Source organism: Thalia democratica, chromosome 8, assembly GCF_965202585.1.
Source record: "Thalia democratica chromosome 8, ktThaDemo2.hap1.1, whole genome shotgun sequence".
Taxonomy (NCBI): domain Eukaryota; kingdom Metazoa; phylum Chordata; class Thaliacea; order Salpida; family Salpidae; genus Thalia; species Thalia democratica.
Genome location: NC_139172.1, coordinates 14612599 through 14630115, shown reverse-complemented (window position 1 = coordinate 14630115; position 17517 = coordinate 14612599). Strand labels below are relative to the sequence as shown.

At 24.1% G+C, this 17517-nt stretch overlaps 1 protein-coding gene across 2 annotated transcripts; it reads right to left on the bottom strand.

Annotated features, from left to right (window-relative positions):
* Window positions 1–794: 794 nt before the first annotated feature.
* LOC145842222 (lysocardiolipin acyltransferase 1-like) lies at window positions 795–17420 on the bottom strand. 2 transcript variants are annotated; one of them, XM_082949637.1, is made up of 6 exons: window positions 17203–17420; window positions 13194–13397; window positions 12192–12323; window positions 9742–9873; window positions 8386–8519; window positions 795–1773 (listed from the first exon to the last, which is right to left on the bottom strand). In XM_082949637.1, exons 1-6 carry the CDS (start codon window positions 17381–17383, stop codon window positions 1378–1380), a joined length of 1179 nt encoding a protein of 392 aa, XP_082805763.1. In that variant the 5' UTR covers window positions 17384–17420; the 3' UTR covers window positions 795–1377. The 2 variants fall into 2 exon arrangements, with proteins under 2 accessions (XP_082805763.1, XP_082805765.1); XM_082949639.1 differs by having other exon boundaries at window positions 13194–13382.
* Between the last annotated feature and the right edge of the window lie 97 nt (window positions 17421–17517).

Sequence of the window (17517 nt, the reverse complement as noted above, 5' to 3'; positions counted from 1 at the left end):
TTATTTATCATAATAATTTTTCAACTATCTTTTAAGCTAAAACTTTACTAATTAACTTTTTAGTAAACTATGAGTATTAAATAAAAAAATAATTCAGATAAACTAGGACCGTGAATCATCTTTTGTTTCACATATTTTGCATTATTTTTAAAAATTTTATAGTACCTTTATGAAAAATCTAATGTTAAACTAGAGAAGTTATTTTGATAATAAGAAAATGTTTTACTATTAGCACACATTGGATAAATACTAAGTTTACTATTTACTTTAAATTTAAGATCAATTTAATATACTATCAATAAATTTGGTAACTTAAAAAATTTAATCACTATAAAATAATAAACTTAGTTGACAATTAAGTTTTTTCTTAACTTTTAAACAAGAAACTAAAATTTTAGTAAACGATTGATCAAAATGTTACAAAACACACAAATTTAAACTAAAAATATTATTTTTAGGAGCCTGATTATGTAAACAAGGTAAGTTAGTTTTAATTACAAAAGTTATCATTTAATAAAGTTTTTTTTAAGTTATCATCTATCTAAAACTTGTTTAGTTCTTATCAAACTCCATGGTAAAACAGGTAAACTAGCATTGCAAATTTTAGCTGCGATAGATTAAAAATATAAAATAAAAATGATCTTTTATATTTTAATAATCTTATTTAAACAACAATAAAAACATGAAAGGTACTGCATTAAACTGTGAAAATTAGATGTATTATCAAGGAAATATTTTCAACTTATGTTTTTTAAACACTTGGAAATATATTAAACATGATTTTCCGTGAAAAAAATGACAAGAAAAGTAAAAAAAAATATGTTCAAAACAATTAAAGCAAACAAACTTAATTAATAGTTTTGTATAAACTTATATAAATTAAAACAAAGAGTCAAAAATTAAATTGAAAAACAATTAAGAACTTGAACAAACATAATAATACAAAACTATCACGATTTCCTTTAAATTTGTAAGAAAATGATTAAAAAATACTTTTGGAAGCGTTCAAAAATTTGTTGGCTAATGCTTATTTTGGTCAAGAACTTTTTGGACAGTTTTATAAAATCAAGTAAGGTTTTTAAAAAGTAAAAAGTTCAGGTAGCATATTTTAATGGTTAAATGTTAAAATTTGTTAGCAAGTTAGAGTCAACTTTTGAATCGATAAATATATGGGTACAATGCTTATATTAAACTTTAAAATTAAAATGCTAGTACTTTAAAATTTACCTGATGTGTTTTACTATTCAAGAATCTTATTTTAATAGACGAAATATTCAATCTGACTGCTATATATAATGTCAACCTAAATATACTGCAATATTTTAATAATAGTAAAAAAGCATAAGACACAATGAAATCACTTTTTATAAACATTGTTTAATTTTTTAAATACTTGTCGTATGGGTTGCTGTACTTAATTGGTTTTTTAGCCCAGAGCTTATAAGGTTTAAATCGTTCGTAAATTAGCATTTCAACTTTGTCAACGCCATTGAAAAAGTAACCACACACAATATAAAACAAACATATCACAAAGGCATAAAACCTAGCAATGTCATAATTCCAAATTATAACGAACATTAAAAATGTCATGGAACACCAATAAACCAGAGACAACCACATCAAAAAAGCTCTTGGCTTTAGGTTTGCAATTTTTTTATCAGAAAAAGATCTTTGCGCCGGTGTTGGTTCTGAATAAAACTTTTTTAATCTTTCTTCTTTATCTTCCCATACTTTAAGAATCCACTTTTCAAGATCTTTTTCATCAACTGGCAACTAAAATTTATTCAATTTGTTTCGATTTGAAAATGTGTAGATTAAATTTGTTTTCAGAACTAAAAAAATTGTTTTAATTAACCACATATATAATTTTTTTTTAATACTAAAAAGTTATTCATCATTAAACAATCAAATATACAACAATATAGATAATCAATAAGTACCTTAGTTAATTTGTAAAATTTAGCTTGAAAATCATAAGTTATTCTATCTTTTAGTAGATTCTAAACTTCCTATTCTTTACTAAACGAGCTTGTACTTTAAATACTTCGCCACTTTTTTAAGTTTGCAATTTCAAAAAAGACCTAGATTTCCTTAAGTATTTTTTAACAATAAAGACCTAAAATTTTAGTTACAAAAAACGTATTTCAGCCCTAAAATATGCACACAGCATACTTTAGGAAAGACTTAAAGAGAACAAAATATAGTGAAATCTTTTTTATGTAAGATCAAAATATTTTATCATTTAAAAAAAAAAAAAAACATTTTTTAATGACAAAACTAATTAAATAAGCAGTCAGTTAAAACTTGTTTTTGCTACCTAAAAAAAGTCAAACACATTAAAAAAAAAGACTTTTAAAGGACTTTTTTTAATTTATAAAATGTAATAAATAGTTACAATAATCAACTAAATCTTTAAAATATAGTTTATTTGAAGATTTTATTATATCTACAGATTTACTTTACTCTTTTTGAACAGAGTTGCCAAATGTTTTAGGAAAATTTTCTCCAGGTTTTCGAAATTTCTTCCATGATTATTAAAGTACACATTTTTGGGTCCATTTTTAGTTTAAAGTTAAGTTTAAGGTAGGAAACTGTGTTAAATAGTATAAAATATTGGAAAAATTTATAAACTTACTTTAAATGTGTTTTTTAATAAATAAATAACTTTGATTATGACAAAAAAAACTATCTATATGATGGAATTTTTGAGTCAAGACGAAATTTTACTACTTAACATGTTAAAATTGTTAGAAATTCCAGGTTTTTTGTCGAAATTTCCAAATTCTAGGTGTTTTACCCTAAATTGTCAAATTCCAGTTTTTTCAAGGTTTTTTGGCAACCCTGTTTGAAGTAATTATTGTCTCAAATACAAAACATGTGATTTGTCGCATAGGTTTTTGTCAAATTTCTAAATTTTGCAAGTAAACTTGAAAATTTCTTGTACTAAAGATTATAGATGTAAAGTAGTTTAGTTACTATATCTTATAAAATCTAGTATTGAAATTGAAAAACCAGAACTATCGAATTACTTTGCTGTTAAGTTTCAAAATATAACTTTAAAAACAGATAAATATAAACTTCTAGGTAGTCTTATAAAAGTTTTAAGCGAAGTTTAAGCAAATTTGTTGATGTAGACATGATATGAAGATTAATAATACTAATGTTTATTTAGTACGAATTAAAAGAATTCAAACAGTCATATACAATATACATCTAATACAATTATTGTATAAAAAACAAAAACTAATTCGCTGACTATTTTCTATATCTTATGCAGTATTTAGAGAGCAGTAGTCCATCAGTAAAAATAGTCAAAAAACTAGTTTTTAAAAGATCAAAAATAAAAAGTTTAAATTTTATAAATTGCTTTTAAACGGGTTTTAATTTATTTTGTTTATAACACCTGATACCGTAAACTATCTTTTTTCAAAATTTATTTATTGAAGTAAATCTCTTTTAATGTTAAACTAAACAATGTGTACTTTTAAACAAAACATTAAACTAAACAATAAAGTTTAAAAATAATATTAATATATGTTATTTTTAAACATAAAAACATTACAAGGATATATTGTAACAAAAGATTTATATTAAACTAACAATTAAATATATTTATTATAAATTAAAAATGATAATTTCATTCAAATGCAAACGTCAAGAACTTAAATAAAAGCGTAAACACTTAAGTAATATAATCAAGTTTTAAACATCATTTCAACATCATTTAAACATCTTTTTTTTGGCAACCCTGATTATTTTAACAAAAATTAGACAATACAAAACTTACTGTGACATAAAATTTTACATCTAATTTTTACTAATTTTTATTAAGTTATACTTTTTCGAGGTGTCAATACTTATAACCTAACCACATTCATTATTTTATTCTTTATGTTCTTAAACAAAAAGATTTTACAGAAAAATTAAAATATTTACGTTTTAATTGCTTTATAATAAACTACTAACTATCCACTAAAAGTTTTTTAATGTTTCTGTTTGTAAGTATTTTATAATGATTAATTTGGTAATTTATTTACATATGTTTTTGTAAAAATACAAATAACTATTTTAAAAAGTTTAGCTAATGAAATAAAAAGCAGTTTTTTTTTTAATAAACATTTTTTTGAAGAAAAAAATAACAAAACATGTAAAACAACAGTAAATATCTTGTCTTACAGATATTTTTTGTTCAACATAAAAGATAACCATTACAAGTAAAAAATGTTTATTTACATCATGTATTAGTTCGTTGACATTTTACATTTGCTTACAACTTTATCACTTATTAAAGTTCAAATACTTGAACATGTCAAAACATCTAAATCAAAAAAACTTTATAAACATAATGTAAAATACACTAAAATAAATATATATCTAGTCAGGTAATTTTGATCTAAAAATAAATTTTTTTTTGTCATAAAAGTTTATTATAAAAATATTCTGTATTTTTACAAACAAAATATATCTATTCTTTAGTTTTAGTTATTTAACTTCATAAATTACATTCAGTTTTTTTTTAATATATAAGTAAGTCATATAAAACTTGAAATTAAAAACTAACAAAAAACAAAAAAATAATAAAAATTTTCTCTGTAAAATATTTCAAGTATTTCTAATTGAGATACGATTTTATTTACTTTAAGCATAATGAACTAGTTGCTTTAATAAAAGAAACAAATCTTAGTGAATTAACGAACATACTAAAAAGGAAAAATTTTATAAACTTTGAAAAATAATTATATAGTTTGTCCTATAATAAATTTTAGTACTACAATAAATGAAAATACTCGGATTTATTTTTCTTTGCAAAATACTTTTCTTATAAAAGATAATATAATTTTATTTATAAATCATTCTAAATTCAGCGTTAACAGAAAATCTTTCAATAATTTATAAATATTTTTAAAACTTAGTAAAAATATTATAAATGTAAATGTAAAAGGATTTATAAACATTAAAGAATATAAAAGTATTTAGTTTAATAGTAAACTACATGCTAAAAATAATTTATTTTAAACTTAATAGAAAAATTCTTATTTTATTAATAGTATATATAAATACTCAAGTATAATCTATCTTATAGGATTTCAAAACTAAAATAAGTTAATTCGAAAAAAAGTGTAGCTTTTTTTGACAAAAAAAATTAGCTAGTAATTACCTACTTAGGTAAAAACTCGTAAACTATTCAAAGACTGTACACTGTACAGTATGTTTAATACAAAATTTGTTTCTTTCCAAAATATTCATTCTAGTTAAAGTTTTTTATAGTTTTACATACTAAGTAATAGAAGATAGTTACACTACTTTTGTCAGCTTAGAAATTTTGAGTTTAGATAACTTATTTAACATAAAAATAACGTGTACTTAAAATATATATACTATAAAGCAGTGCTTCTGAAATGGGGTTCCGCGGAACCCTAGGGTTCCGCGAAGCCTTTCAAAATCTAAAAAATATCATTAAAAAAGTAAACATTTTAGTAAAATTGAAATTAGGGGTTCCGCGGAAAAGTTGAACTTTAGAAAAGGGTTCCGCCACTAGAAAAAGGTTCAGAAGCACTGCTATAAAGTATTCAAAAATATAATTTTAAGCCTTTGTTAACAAAGATCCGAGCAAAACAAGTTCGCTGGAATATATAATAATAACAAATTAAAAAGTACTCTTTCTTTATTACACTAACACATGTTTCTGTGTGTCAAGGGGTTAACACACTTCAACGGACCTTAAAATAAACATTGTAAGGAAAAAATAAAAGCTAAAGTAAGTATATATATACATATATATAAAATAAGGTTGTTATTTAAACACCTTCTACTGAGCCCACTTGAAGGGCTTTTAAATAATTTATTAGAAAAACAAGATTTTAAAAATACTGGTACACGTGTTTCATAAGACTAGACGCCTTAATCATCATGCAGCTAGATTTAAAATCCTGATTCTCTAAGAAAGAAGAAAATTTTCTAAAGACAAAAGATGAATATGAAAAAATAATGAAAAAATGCGGATACGATAATAAACTTAAATTTGAAAAACCTGAGCAACAACCAAAAAATAATCAAAAACATAAATTAAAAAGAAATGTAATCTGGTACAACCCTCCTTTTCGCAACTCGGTTTTACTAACATTGGAAGAAAATTTATAAATCTAGTCAAAAAACACTTAAACAAAATGCGCTAACAAAAATTTTCAACAAACATAATATGCGAATAAGTTATTCGTGTACGGCAAATTTGGAGAATATCATTAAGGCACACAACCAAAATATTTTAAATCAAAACTAAGGAATTCGAAGTCAATGTGGCTGTGCTGGTAGCTGTAAATATAATTTGAAAGGGGCAATTGCCGTTCAGAGAACATTGTTTACAAGGTCACAGTTAACTCTGGCGTTGAGACGAGATTCTATGTCTGCTTGTGCTGAACTTTCGAAATATGTTTGTGGCTTAAAGCGCAGACGAATTGACTTTGAAATATCCTGGGAAGTTATAAAAAGAGCACAGCCTATAGCTGACGGCAATAGCCCAATATGTAGGCTGTGTCTCAAAGAAGCAACAGCCGTTGTATATGCACTGAAACACAAGAGATGCCTAAATAAAAGAAGCGAGTTTGTATCGTCTTGTAGACATATTAAAAAAACACTTATAAAGTTTAAGAAGTTTTAATTTCATCTTAAAATAATCTAAATTTCAATTTGTACCTTAAATTTATCTTTATCTCTTTTAATTATCTGTCGTAATATATATTTACTCACTGAAGCTTTATGAATTTTTGCCAGTTTATTGTCGATTGGTAAATTAATTTTTGCACAAGCCGTTTTGCATGATTTTTGATAGTTTCAAAATTACGTCATAAACTATTTATTCTAAATTTTTTAACTTTCATTTTTGTGTTTTGTTTTGTGCTTTATTTAAAACTTGTTTTGAAGCTGATGAGTGCAAAGGCACGAAACTCGAGTCCTTTGAGTTTTACATCTTAAATAAACCTTTTTAATAAAGCACTAAAGGTGGGCTCAGTGTGAAAAATTTAATTTATCAAGTTAAATAACTTAATTATATATATATATATATATATATATATATGCGTGTTTGTTTAATGAAAATTAAATATAAATACTATAGACTATTGTAGATTAATTTCTAATAATAAATACATACATAATGTTAAGTCCAGCTGTTGTAAAACTATATAATATTTGTAATTATTAAGTCTAAATTTAATAAAATAAAGTTAAATACAGAATGAAATAACAAATCATAAGATAAAACCACTTAAATGAAAATCAAAAAACTACTGATTCAAAATATTTAAACGTTGCTAATCATTGAACTGAATATACGATAATTACGTCACAATATTACACTTTTATATATTAACATTTAAAACAAGTCAATTATCTTACACTATAAACTAGATAATTTATTATTCATGTTTAATTTAAAAACCTTACTACTTTTTCCAAAAATAAACAATAAATTATCTAGTTTATAGTTTATAGTGTAAGTTAATCGACTTGTTTTAAATGTTTATATATAAAAGTGTAATAATGTGACGTAATGACTATATTTTTTTTTGAATAATTAGTAACGTTTAAATATTTTGAATCAGTAATTTCTTGATCTTCATGTAAGTGGTTTTATACTATAATTTGTTATTTTATTTTGAATTTTACTTTACTTTATAAAATTTAGACTTAAAAATTACAAATATTATATAGTTTTATAACAGCCGGATTAAACATTATGTATTGTATCTATTATTAACCATTAATCTACAATAATCTATAGTTTTTATATTTAATTTTTAATAAACACACACACATATATATATATATATATTTACTTTAGCTTCTATACTTTCCTTACAGTATTTATTTTTTACAAAGGTCCGTTGAAGTGTGTTAACCCGCACACAGAAACATGTGTTAGATACTGTTTAATTTGTTATTATCATATACTATTTAGCTATTTAAACTGTTGTGTTAATACAAACATTGGTTAGTCAAATAAACTATTTAATAATTAAAGACTAAATTGTTTCTAAAAACGTACAAATGACTTCAAACTTATTAAAAGCTATTTACTGACACCTGCTTTTATATTTACCTTTAAAAAGTCTGCATTTTTTTAATTCTCTACATTAAAATTTAGCTTATTTACTCAAGTTATTAAAAAAAAATGTTTTGATCAACTAATATTATCATTTGATAAATATATTGTTATTAATGCCAATTTTTAATTAAAGGAAACCATTCATAGTTAGGTAATATAATAAGATAATTATTTATTTTTGGCATACTTGAAAAGAGTAAACAATATTTTTTTTTTCAATTCTTACTTTAATAGCTTTCTTAAACTAATAGTTAAGAAAATACAAAACACAACAAACTTACCTCACTAATACTGTACTTTGTAAAATGAAAATGAACTTCCTTAGGTACATCCCCTTTTAATAACTCTTTTTCTCCTTGAGCGATGTTGTACGGATATCCAACCGTTACGTCATAAACAGAATCAATTCCTCCGACTGGAATAATATAAAAACAAGTTTAGTAAAATTTATATCTATTCAAAAATATTATTATTTCACATTTTTAGTGTAAAGGTAAACACCAATGACGATATTGTACGGAGTTAAATACCAAGTAAACTAAAAATGAATTATATTTGAAAAAAAAAAGATTAATAATATAAAGTTTCTACATTGGAAATTATACTAAACACTGAAAATTATTATTAGAAAACTATTTTCAAGGTCTCAGAATCAGATGTTAATAGGAAGAACTTTGTTATAGACTCTTTTAAAAGAGCTTTAAACTGGTGAAAATGGCAATATTTTGTATAAATACAGTAACCTCTCAAGAATCTACGCACATTGTGTTCACAGCAAATCTGCGTAACTAAACGGGCGAACGTAATTAAATGAGAGGAAGTCTATTAATCTTTTATACATGATCAAGAGCAAATTCTAAAATTTGTTTAGTTTAAATTTTCTTTTTATATTGCAAAGGTTTTAATTTTTGATATAAAAAAACTTTAAACTTGGCATAAAAAGTTACAAAACTTTTTTCAATACAAATAAATTTGGCTGGCAGGTTTACTACATTTATATTCTTGCAAATTAACATTTTTTGTATCTTTCATTTTAGTACACTAATATAATGTAGTTTAAAATGAACTAAAAATTACATTTTACTATTTATGTTATCCACAAAATAGTTTTATATAAAATTCTATAGAATAGATTCAAAAAATTGCTTTAAGAATTCAATACATGCTTCACATCAGTTAATTTTTATAAATATTTGTAATACACAGGGTTGCCATAAGTTTTTTAAAAGTTTATTCAAGGTTTTCTATATTTCTTCCAGGTTTTTGAAAGTACAAGTTTTTTTGTCAACTTTTAGTATAAAACTAAATTTAAAAAATATATATCTAAACCTTTAAAAATATTGAAAATAATTTTTGATGCTAATTTAAATGTGTTTTATAACAAACAAAATTCTAAATAAAACTACAAAAATGTTGTGTATTATAGATTTTTCGTATCTAATTTAAACTTCATTGTTTTATATGTAAGAACTTTTTAAAATTTAAGGTTTTTCTAGGTTGTTTTTGTTTTTTTTGCCCAAGTTATCAAGTTCCAGATATTCCGAGGTAACACTGTATAAAAAAAAAACATTTAACAATCATCAAAAAATTCATCAAATTTTATAATAAAAGACGTAAATTTATTTCAATTAACTCACTTTCTCTTAAAGTTTTAACAAAAAAACAAAATCCAGTAACTCTTGGTTGTAAAACATATTCAAACAAAGGTAAGTCATTTTCTTTTGAATACTTATGACTTCTTGCCTTTGTTTCTTCTGTCAAGTCCGTACCTTATAAAGATGTTACAGATAATTAATAAAACATCATTTGTTTTCATTCAAAAAATAATACAAACTCTTTTTTTTTTTCTTTAAACTTAAAGTTTTCTTATAAAGAGAATTCAAGAACTGAGAGGTAGTAGGTGTTTCTTGTTCTAAGTAGAATTTAGAATCTACTACCCATGTAGTTCTTGGCATAACTAGGTCATTGAGGAGGTGTTCATGGATAGATAATTGTTTAACTATAGGGTTTTCGTCATCATTAAAAATGAACCTTTTTAGCTTTTTCATAACATGCTGTTTTTGTCTGGTATGGCAACATTGAGATGTACTACCTTCGTAGTCATTTCAGCAATGAAAGTTTAAAACCTATACTATGTTGCTTAATTCGTAAGTAGATTTAACTATTCTATTAAGTAGTTGGTTAGTGTTATATGTGATGAAAAGCTACTAAACTCGATTTAATAGGTAGCTATTCAATCTTGCCTAGCCAAACTAATTGAGTTTTCAACAATGTAAGGAAGCCGGGATTAAACTGGGCAAGGAAAAGCTAAAAGGTAAAAAATCATTTATCCATAAACAACTCCTCAACAATCATAGTTGTAATAAGAACTGATGTGAAGTAGATTTAAAATTCTATTAATAACAAGAAAAGTAAGTTTTAATACAAGATATCACAAAAAACCAAAGGGCTTGTTTATGTTCGTTTGCAGATTCATGTTTAAGATAATATTGGAAAGGTTTAAGGTAAACAATTTAATTTTTATACTTTTTACTATTAAGGTTGTATTTATATCGTCATAAAAGCAGAACTCCCTAAAATTAAAACAATTTCCAAAATTAACTTGAAAACCTTTAATTTTTTGCTAAATACCCTTTTAAGTAACTTAAATTAGATGCTTGTATTTTAAATGTTGTAATTTTAATACTATTATATTACAACTGTTTGAACTTTGTCACAAATAAATGCAAACAGTTACTTTTTAAGAGTGTTATTTAATCTTAATTTAGCTCTAAAAGAAAAAAGCTACATAATTTGAAGTTTTCAATTATTTTTCAACTTTAAAAATCGTAGAAGCTTATGTTTTTAAACCTTAATATTTTTTAAGTTGCAACCATTTAAACTTTACCTAAAATAAATACACACTGTAACATGAGAGTATAGTTCATTCCTAATTTAGTTCAAACACTAACAACTCTTTTTATAAATTACTAAAACTTTGTATAGATGTTATCAAAAGTATAAACAGTACAACCTAATATTTTTAATATTTTAGTAGAAATTTTTACTGAGAGTAGGAGCTTAACTTTATTAAATTTTAATTTTTTTTAATTAAAAACACTCAAACTTTGACTCAAATAAATGCATACACTTACAGTAGCTTTTTTAGATTGTAAGCTAAACATAATTTGATTTTTTTTTATCATTTTAAAAACAACTCAAACATTTTAGAAAATTAATATTTATTGATACTGTGGCTAATTTCTAGACAAAGAAGCAATATAGTTGTGTAGTTTTTAGAGTAATTTTTATTTTTAGGCGTTTTCGGCTCTCAAGGATTTATACTTGTAAAAAATATATCGACTGTAGCAAACTTCTTGATATTTAATCTTTTTAAAATGTTCTTAAACATAAGTCTAAAATAACTATATATATACAAAAAATATTTGGTTTTTTGTGAGATCTTAGGTAAAGACTTACAGCAAAGAGCTCTTTTTTATTCACTTAAAGTATTTTTAACACAATCAAAAATCTCCCATTTTGAAAGTTTTGAAAATCATTAAAAAAGTTAAACAATGTTTTATTGTGATTTTTCTAAAATGTAAATTTTTTAGAGCTGAAAACTCGAGTGTTGAATTTCTATATGTACCCTACTGCACTTACTTATCCTGTAAAAGAAGCAAAAATAATATTTAGAAACAAACAAATGTTTTTAAGACTTTGAATACTAGACCTAAAATATTTTATGACTGTTTTACTTTAGTTTTTGTCATATAAAATAGTAAAAATAAACAGCCATATTTCATAAACAAATGCAAAATCCTAGCAATAACATTTTTTTAGTTTAACAAAATATTCTATGACAAACATTAAAATATAACATAATTATGAAAAATATGTATATCAAAAAAATTATTTGTAAATAAAACAACATAATTTTTATCAACTTCTTAATAAAGTTTATAGATTGTAAAAAAAATTTGATACTTTAAAATATTTGAAATAAAGTTATAAGCAATATAGGTGTTAGAATTTAAAATTTATAAATTCAGCTTGGTTTATATAAGCTATATAAATTTATACACTTTTAAGTATATAACAATCAAACCTTCAGGAAAGTATAGTATGTTCGGTTTTGCATTTAAATCTGTCTGATATTTTAGTATTCTTTTAATATGGGTTTGATCTGATTCCCAGTTTCTATCAAGAAATATGTAGTTGTTTGCTTGCATCGCCCAACCTAATATTTTTTTTAGTTTCATACTAGTGTAAATAAATGGTAGATAACATTTTTAAGACTAAATATTTTTTTGGCCTTATTAATAACAAAAGTTGTGCATCAAATAATAACTAAAACTGTTTTATTTTAAGTAACTTTTGAAAAAGCTACACTAAAAAGGGGCCAGCAAATACTAACAACAAAATACAGTTTATGTACTAGAACTTTTAAACTTCTAACAATTACATTTCATAAATCATAAAGACTTTAAATGTATACTCAGCTAAATAATTCTTTCTCATGTAAGTAATTTTAATGTAATAAGTTCTATATGTCTGTTATTTTTTAAATAAAAACTTACTTTAAAACAAAAACACATTGAAATTGTTTAATAATAAAAATGTACTAAATTTAAAAACACTTTTTAAACTCTAAATAAAAATAAACACAAAAAGTTTTAGAGGAGTCTTTAAACAATTTTTTAAACTTAATTAAATCAAAATAAATTTTCAAGGCATTTATTGGTTTTAATCTACATATTCAGATTTTTTAATTAGAAGTTTTAAAAGTCTAAACAAGAAAAAAGTAACTAAATTTATCTTAGTATATAAAAAATCATAAAAAAATACTACTAGCACAGAAACTTTGCTTAAACAGAGAATCAAAGAAGTTGCTTTGGTGTTTTAAAATTGAATTCATTATTTAAAAACTTTTAGGAATAAGTTTCAATAAAATAGTTAAATTTAAATTCAAAATAAAACTTATATAGCTTAATGCTAATTTTATAGCAAAAATTGTGCTTTATGAAAAGGTAAAACTATAGTAAAGACAATACAAGAAAACAATTTATTCTAATTTTGCTGCGGCTAAACTACTTAACAATTTACATACCAATTCCAGGAAACCATTTTAGCAGTGCTTTCAATGTAATTTTATGACGATTCAAAATTGAAGAATGAAACACATAACTGAAAAAAAAGTACCAATCTAATCTTGTGCGATGGTTAAGTATAAATATTGTTTTCTCATGTCGTTTCACAGCATCACCAGTATAAACCATTTTTATACCAAAAATCTTTTCTGTTAAAAATAAGACTTAAATTTTTATTCTATTGTATACTAAATTAAATTTTCTTAAGATTAAACATATTTGCATGGAAGTACTTACAAGTTATCTAGAACTTATAATTAATGTTTAAATTATTAATCTTTGGCTTTTTATCATATTTTCTACATTAAATTTGTAACAAACAATTGCTCTTTTAGGATTCTAAGAAAACTGCTGGCAGTCATAAAGCCATAAAGGGTTTAAATTTGATTTTTACATGTTGGTTTTATTTTGTAGTTTTTTATCTTAGTTATCAGATATTTTTAACCAATTAACAAAACTCCAAGTAAATTGTAAGATAAAAGCAATCAAAGTCAGTGAGCTAAATAGGTTCTTATGGAAGGTGCAAACTAAAAAGGAGAAAAAGGCCTATTTCATTAAAAATTTACCTTTCTTCATTCTTTAACCAATTTTATTTCGATTTTTACAGAAATTCCATTACTAATATTTAAATCGAATCAATGGATGATTTTTTTTGTTTGGAAAAATGTAATTTTTATAAAAAATCATCTATATATTTGTTACCTTTTATCTAAAATTTTGTTTTTTATTTTGCTAAGATCACAACTTCCTAAATCTTTTAAACTATAAAAGTAATGTTTCCTGGAATTATGAGGTCTTTGGCTCAAAAATGAAGGAGATTATAAATTTATAGTGATTTTTAAACTTTTAAGGTAACTGACCCTGAAAATTTTGCAGTCCATATTTTTGTATTGGAAACTTTAGAAAAACTACAATTTCTCAAAAGTTAAATAAAACTTAAAAATTAAAAAAAGACTGGCTTGTAGTTTATACTCAAAGCTTTTATATTATAGTCAATATCAATTTTTGTAAAAAAAATGTTTGACTCCCTTACGGCCTTAATAATTGAAAAATTATGAATATAAACTAATGTATACTGATTTTGCAAGTTGTGAGTAAGTTTTTTAGTTGTAAGTAAAAAAGTTGACTAACTTGAAAAATAACTAAAACACTTTAAATGTACAACTTTTTAATGGTATAAGTAAGTAAACAAGTTTGTTTTTCTACTCACATGTAATAAAGACTACTGTTTAAGCTTATGGTTGTACAGGCAGTAAAATTAGACCTTTAAGTATTTACATTCTAAACTTAATTTTACTTTTACAGCTAATTCAATGGTTAACCTTTAAAACAATTTAGATAGTTCTCCTTGCCGAGAAACAAGTATATTTTATAAAGGGAAGTTATTAATATGAAAATTTATAATAATAATAAGTAAAATAACAGGGTGGTCACTGGTTTTTGAAAAACTTCTTCCAGAATTCAGAATTTCTTCCAGGTTTTTTAAAGTACACGTTTTTGAGTCTAACTTCAATTTAAAGTTATATTTAAAGTAAAAAACTGTATTTAATAGTTTAACAAAATTGATTAGATGCTCTTATTCCTTTTGTTTGCATAATTCTGGTTTTTCTAAAAATATGGAGATAGCCTCAAACTTCACAAGATCAAATACACTAGTGCAATGATGGATTATTCTAAATCTTGATATGTCATATTTCCTAGCACAATCTCTATTATTTATTGAATTGTGCAAACAAAACAAATTCGATTACAAAGGGACTTTATTAAGTTAAATTATCCTTTTTTTTCCGTGAGTAGTGTTTGAGTTTAATTATTTATTACTTTACACTGATTATTTATTGCGCTTATTACTTTGTTAGTTTCAAGTTTTGTATTTTTGTTTAAAAACTATTCATTATTTTAAACTTGTTCTACTGTTAGGTTCTGACGAAAAGTAGTGAATAAGTATTAAACTATCACAGAAAAATTTGGGAGAGTGTTTTATATATCTGTTATGCATTTAAATAAAAAAGTTTATAATAATATATTTGATATAATATATAATAGGTGTGAGCTAATTTTTATTAGCGTTGTGTTTTTCAATTTTATTAACTTTAGTAGATAAAGAATTTATAATGCTAAAATTTTTTAAGTTTTTTAAAAGTTTTAGGATACTATTCATATTTTTGAGTATATATGTTAGAAAAAATGAGGATTAAATCTTATAAAATGTTTAAAATTTAAACTCATTTTATTGCCTTGAATCAGGCAATTGAAGCTAATGCAAGGATAAACAAAAAAGATATTACTTTGATTGTAGATTTTTGAAAAGTTCAGGAACTTGAATCTAGCTTCTTTTTTTTTCAATACTTTACTTAGGCTAACATTTTCTTATATTTTAATAAAGTTTTAATAAAAATTATGATAAAGTTTTTAATAACTAACTCATATTTTATTTTTTTTGTCCATTTTATATCAGGTAAAACTTGACAATCAATAAATGTTTTCAATTTGTAACTACAAATATTAAAATATTTAACTTATAAACAAAAGGGTTGATCATGCCAATTCGATCATCAGACCACAATTTTTGGTAGACTGAGACCGGTTTTGTCCTTATTAGGACTCATCAGTCAGTCACAACCAAAAAACTTTCAGGTAGCAATCTACAAACGGTTTATCATGCTTTCACACAAAGCAACCATTGGCTGGCAATGATCATGATCACATTAGCATGATCAACCCTTTTGTTAAACCTTAGCTTAGCTCACGACAAATAAAAGTCCGGACTTCTGCTCTGCAGACTTTTGCCAATACTTTTTGTTGATCGTACTAAAACGAGTGTACCAGTTGTCTTGCCTAGTGGACAATGCTTTAAACGTTGCACGGCAAAGACAATGCTGACGTCACTGATCATTGCCAGCAAATGGTTGCTTTGTGTGAAAGCATGATAAACCGTTTGTAGATTGACAACTGCAAGTTTTTTGGTTGTGACTGACTGATTTGTCCTAATAAGGACAAAACCGGTCTCAGTCTACTGAAACTTGTGGTCTGATGATCAAATTGGCATGATCAACCCTTTTGTTTAACCTTAGCTTAGCTCAAGGCAAACGAAAGTCTGGACTTCTGCTCTGCAGACTTTTGCCGATGTTTTTATTAACTTATAAACATCATGAAAATAATTAATAAACACATACTAACTAAGTTTAGTTTCTAATTACTTAAGGCCATAGGGGGGTCCAACATTTTTTTTACAAAAATTAACTTTGGCTTTTATATGAAAGCTTTAAGTACAAACTACAAGCCAGTTTTTATAGAATTCAAAAATACCATTTAACTTTTGAGATATTTAATTTTTTGTAAAAATTTTCCAATATAAACGTATGGACCACAAATTTTTTGGGGTCAATTTTCTTTGAAATTTTAAAATTCACTAAAAATCTATCTCCTCCTTCATTTTTAAAGCAATCTTCTTCAAATTTTCAGGAAACATTCCTCCTAATAAAAGGTTAAAACGTTACTTTAGAATTATAATAATTTAAAAAAATAAAAATTTTATCACAAAAATTAAAAAAAAAAGTGTTTTTTTTTTCAAAAAAAAAATATTTTTACATTTTTTTTTTTTAATTCCAAAGTAACGTTTTTTTTCTATTGTATAAAGATTAGACTGTGAAAGTTTGAAGAATATTGCTTGAAAAATTTAGGAGGAGATAGATTTTAAATAGAATAGTCTTTTTTCAATGTTTTAGTTTTCCTTTCCCATAAGGAACCTATTATGCGGCCCGACTTTGACTGGTCATATCTCAAAAAATAGTTTGAATTTTTTAAAACAATAAAAAGCATCTCGAAGCTTAGAAAAAACTCTATAAAACAAGATCAACTTGTCAAAAACATGGTTTACCCCCCGCCCTATGGCCTTAAGCAACTTTTTATTCTATTGAAACTTTATTTAAACTACTAAAAAGTTTAAAAGAAAGAAAATAAACTTACCATTAACAGTAACTAACAAAGTCTGCCACATAGAAGCAACTATTTCAACACTTCTTCTATACAGCTTTGGGTATATAAACATCAACGATAACAATGGTCCATACATAAAAATAGCACCAAAAAATCCAGAGAGGATAATGATCAAACATGTTGACAAACCTAACACTTTTCTTGATACCATTACTATTTTAATTATTCAAAAATTACAATTTATTTTAAAAATCTAACAAATTTAGAATTAGTTGTAAAACAACTTGAAGAACCATTTATGACTATAATATGATGTTTTAACTTTAAGCTTAGGTTCCAAAAATA

Excerpts from the sequence above, each read along its gene's own strand:
- LOC145842222 (XM_082949637.1), bottom strand. The coding sequence starts at position 17,383 with ATGGTATCAAGAAAAGTGTTAGGTTTGTCAACATGTTTGATCATTATC. Across the intron at positions 13,398-17,202 it reads TTTGTTAGTTACTGTTAATG|TCTTATTTTTAACAGAAAAG; the intron begins GTAAGTTTATTT and ends TAAAAATTTAAG. Across the intron at positions 12,324-13,193 it reads AAAATGGTTTCCTGGAATTG|GTTGGGCGATGCAAGCAAAC; the intron begins GTATGTAAATTG and ends AAAAAATATTAG.